Source organism: Brachyhypopomus gauderio, chromosome 4 (genome assembly GCF_052324685.1).
Source record: "Brachyhypopomus gauderio isolate BG-103 chromosome 4, BGAUD_0.2, whole genome shotgun sequence".
NCBI lineage: Eukaryota > Metazoa > Chordata > Actinopteri > Gymnotiformes > Hypopomidae > Brachyhypopomus > Brachyhypopomus gauderio.
The window spans coordinates 22,078,422-22,083,293 of record NC_135214.1 but is presented as its reverse complement, the minus strand read 5'-3'; the positions used below and the strand labels follow the sequence as shown (position 1 = coordinate 22,083,293).

At 42.8% G+C, this 4,872-nt stretch overlaps 1 protein-coding gene across 1 annotated transcript in view; it reads left to right on the top strand.

Annotated features, from left to right (window-relative positions):
• Positions 1–547: 547 nt before the first annotated feature.
• Positions 548–4,872, top strand: part of cacna2d3a (calcium channel, voltage-dependent, alpha 2/delta subunit 3a) — a 242,577-nt gene continuing 238,252 nt past the window's right edge. Inside the window, exons 1-2 of the mRNA XM_077003026.1 lie at positions 548–1,248; positions 1,903–1,984. Coding sequence (XP_076859141.1) covers positions 1,127–1,248; positions 1,903–1,984 — 204 coding nt within the window. The 5' untranslated portion in view covers positions 548–1,126. The remainder of the gene's footprint in view (positions 1,249–1,902; positions 1,985–4,872) is intronic.

Below are 4,872 nucleotides of genomic sequence, written 5' to 3'. Positions count from 1 at the left end.
TTTAATTGTGTAAACAATTACTGGACAGTAGCTACTATAAAGGGCAAAATGGGGAAAATAGATAATGATTAATTTATAATGATTAATTTATAAGTGGAAACAGCACAACACATCAATTTGTGCTTTTAGTGTTATTTATATTTTCTTAAATTTAAGTTTATTAGGTAACTGTGGTGCAAAACATCTTTTCTCATTTGAGATAAATATATTTTTGCATGGTCCCTGACATGAAGGAAGAATAAAAATGGCTTTACTCGAACAGTATAAGTAAGAGAGTTCACTTTTCTCCAGAACAGTGACACTAATGCTTGGTTTCTCGCACGGCTCGCTGCGTGCGCGCTCGCTTTTTCAAAAGCGCAAAGTGCGACTCATCAAAGTGAGTTTTAGGAAACTGATACATCTGACTGTTAGCCTGCTTTAAATTTCCCCTTAAAAGGTCTCACTCTTTCCTTTACTCCATGTAATTCCTCCAGTCCTCTCTGATTCTCTTCCCTTTAGTCGTCAAGGGACCGGCCAGTCTGTGACATGACATGCCATGAGAGCTCCATTGTACAGGGCGTCCTGCCACGGTGTCCAGGTCCAGTCCAGCTGTCCTACCTACAAACTGCATTAACATCAGGATATTACTGTTTATATCCTCCTTCATCCTCACAGAAGGAAACAGCTGAGTAACGAGAGGATGCTATTCGCGTAATTCGGCACTGGCGCACATCCCCATCATCGCGTTGGTTCCGCTCACTCGCTCTCTGGGCAGCACCGGGAGCACGAGGTCACCCCCGAGGTTCGGCTGGACTTCTCTCGCTTGCAGGAGTTGGATCTGGGTCCGTCGGCACCAGAGGGACACCATCACATGACGAAAGAGCTATAATCTAACACACAGCGTTGGAGGAGAGGAATCGCAGAGAAGGGCTAACAGTTCCTCTCGCTTGCAGACCGACGGGTTCTGATCCAAAGTACCCCACCGGGATGATCCGCACGTGTAACATATGAAAAGCTCTTGTTATTTTGGGTGTTTCCGCATGTAGGGGTGTTGTTTTTGATCCGTGTACTTTTTTGCCACACTATTTGAACGTGTTTGACATAGAGGGGGTGGGAAAGAAGATTAAAAACGCTCGGACGTCAAGGTATGAAGATGAGAGGTCTGGTGCCGGTTTCATCGCACTATGTGTTCTTCATCTTCATGTGGATTATACAGAGCACGAAGGTGGTCGACGTGTCTGGGTCACACCAAGGCATCCCTCTCTCAGTGTAAGCAGCCTATCTCATAACTTTGCTTTCCTTATTCTAAGACCATTGCATGCAGCATAAGACAGAGCTCGTAAAAAAGCGGTATTTTGTCCCCACCGAAACTCCAGAAAGTCAAATATTACAGGCAACCTGCAAAGCCGAATCCAAATGTCAGCCCGGTGTTGAAGGTATTTGCATTTGTGCAGCTTTTTTTTTTTTTACATTTTGGACTGAAGAACTTTTTTGTGAGCATACTTGTATTTCGCTTTAAGATAACTTTAAAATCTTTTGTGTTTACGATAAACGAGACAGAAATATTAAAATTGTGTAAAGTGCGAAATATTAAATGCCCGACTGTTGGATTCACGAATTTCCTGAATGAGGTTACTATACAGATCACTTCTGTCATGTTCTGACATGTGACCAGCAGCAAGCCAGTAATATGGACCTTACAATCAGAACACAAACGATGCCTGTCATTGTAAATCTGGTTTAGAGATTTACACACGTTTACAATGCTGGTTCCTCCTGATATAATGATGTATTTTACTTGTATTTGTAAGATTAAGCTTGGGTTCATTTGTAGGTTTAATTGGCCTCTCCCCCTCCCTACCTCACTCTCTCTCTCTCTCTCTCCTTCTCCCTCTCTTCCTCACCCTCTCTCTTCTTCTTTAGTGTGAAGCTGTGGGCTTCAGCGTTTGGGGGCGAGATGAAGTCTATAGCAGCTAAGTACTCTGGATCGCAGCTTCTGCAGAAGGTGAATTTAGACCTGAGCTTCACTTTCACAGAGTACATGTGATTAATTACTGTGACAGCTTCAATACGAAAGATCTACTAAAAAAAGTTGTAGATTTGTTTTGGAAAATTTACTAAAAAAATCTTTCTGGATGATACCTTGGGTTGATAAACCATAGACTTTATTTACATTACTTAAAAATTGAGTATCATAAAGAGGTATAAATACAAAATGAAATAGGTATAAATATGAAGTGTAAGCTGATAAAAAGTGTTATCACTGCCTTTAATAATGTGCTCAAACTGTACGAGCCAGGCGAGACTGCATTGTGGTACATACCACCCCAGTCCTCATACGCATGCAGAAAATTAACCAAGCACATGAAATTCAAATGAGGGGCACAGGGTTAATTGTGCACAGAAAAATAAGTAGAGCTTTTTTCCTGGAAAGTGCATCTATTCTAATCAAAGCAAACAAAAATTGCATAATGGATGTGGGTAGTTGCTTTTTCTCTCCTATGCACATGTATAGACCCCCCCCCCCCCCCCCCCCCCCCCCCACACACACACACACACACACACAAATACTTAATAATACGTTGTCTTGGCACATACTTAACTTTAACTCACCTTTTCTTTGCATGTGCAAACACACACACACACACACACACACACACACACACACACACACACACACACACACACACACACACACACACACACACACACACACACTAAAGTGCCCGGTCCAACATTGCTTTCTGCTGGTGTGCTGGTATTCTTCAAAAGTGCCTGTAGGACACAGGCGAGAAGAAACAAGGTCAGGGCGAATCTGTATGGATGCACTTTGCAGACATTGTGACTAAGTGAAATAGGAGAAGGCATTCAGCTGTAGTGAGCTCACATTATCATGGCCAAGGGCACATGATGGGCTCTTATGATGTGTGTTTCCAGTGACTGTTGCTGGTGGTCTCTTCCAGGACCCAGCTTTGGGGAGCCTCCATTAGCCCTACAGTAGATATTACCATCCAGCTGTTTTGGTGACCGACAGCAGGGGGTTCTAGGGTCATTTCCTGCTGGTGTCCCCTGTATGTCTGTGCACCAGTATTTGTGTAAGAATGTGTATATGCGCATGTATGTGTGAGTCCACATTTGTTTACTGTGTATGCGTGTGCTGTATGTCGCTTTAGCAGAATAACCTGAGGATAGATTCTGTTTTAATGGAAAAAAAAATGAAAGGAGGATAAATGAAGGAAGAGAACATTTACGTTGGACTAGGTTTACTATAAAGAAACAGCAAGAAAGAAAAGAACAGATATAGACTGAGAACAGATGTGTGCTGTACATTCTAATACAGAAACACAGGAATGTGTGTGTGTTGGGGGGCAAGGAAACAGATAGCAAGAGACCAGGGAGTGGTGTGATTTTGTTCTCGGGGTAGAGGGCAGACAGACGCCTCTCTGATCATGACGGGATCCTCAGGAAACACACGCGGGATGCGGGAGCCTAGGGAATCCTCCGTCACGCACATATGGTGTGTAGCAGGATTTATGCATGTTCGTGCCAGTTGAACTGGTCCAAAGTGCAAATGATGAGACTGTTTTGTAGACGCCGACCACATTCTGCTCTGTAATGCTCTTTTGTGTGTTTAGATTTGTGGGTTAATTTATACACAAAGTTAAAATAAATGACCGTTGTAGTTTTTCGGTGCTGGTTTGATTGTGCTTTCGAACCTGGCGTACTACCCTGTACACACTCTCTCTGTCTCTCATCTCGTGACCACCCACCAGTTCCATCTCCTTTGCTCCTCTCCTTTGCCCCTCCTGCCCCTCCTGCCCCCAAGCCCCACAGCCTCTCGTTGGCAGTGCCCAGGTGCAGGAGCTGATGCATCATGGACACGCCCTCTGAGCTCTGATAGGCTCTCTCCTCAGGTGCGAGGGCATGACTCAGCTCGCCTGCGACCACTCAGACTCGATCACACGCTACGGGGAAAGCGATCTGGTCCCACTGTGCCTGCTTCCTTGCGCTAGTTAGTGCTTTCATGCTAATTTGATCCCATTATATGCAAATCACATCAAGTGTGGATCATCCCCCCTTTTTATGCACTGCGAACGAGGTTTGTAGAAATGTAGCATTTCTTAAAATTCATGACTGTATTGTACTGTGTAATATGTTTATTGAAGTAAATGTGGTTTTATAATTTGCTAAATGTAGACAAATCTGATTATTATTCCACATTCATTTCCATCAATTTGCGAGTGCTTTTGCACATTATCAAGACTGTAATTGAAGTAGGTCTCCCAAATAAAATGCCTTAGCCTTTGTTGATATTACCTTTGAGTTACGCCAGTTTTGAAAGCAGAGCTGGAAACGATCCACTTTTAAACACCAAGGTTGAATTTAATCACAAGCTTAATATTTGTCATACATATTCATTAGTTAAGTATAAATTCCTGCTGCTATTTCTAATTCAATTACTAATATAAAAGCAGATTTTAATATCGCAGAGCACTGTAATCTGGCCACGCAATAAGAATCAGAAATAACAATAAGGAATTTAAAGTGTTTTTCTGTATACATCGTGTGCACAGTAACATATTTCCACTGAACCTAATTACAGAAAACTGGTGGTTGTGAAGCCTGTCCACAAAAATTAAAAATAGTATTAACTAAACACAGGCACAGCTGGGAGTGAATCTGTCTGTAAAGCATTACACAGTGTTTGAATCTCACCGCTGTGCTAAATTGCTAGCAGTCAGAGAGATGTCTGATGGTGAAGTGGAGATTAGCATACATGAGTGTCTTTGAATTAGCCATTAGTCGAATCTCCCAAGCTTTGCTCTTCCTACCGCTGGCAAATGGACTACCCAGCCTCTCTCTTCACCTCAGCTTGAAAATCCGGTCTGAACC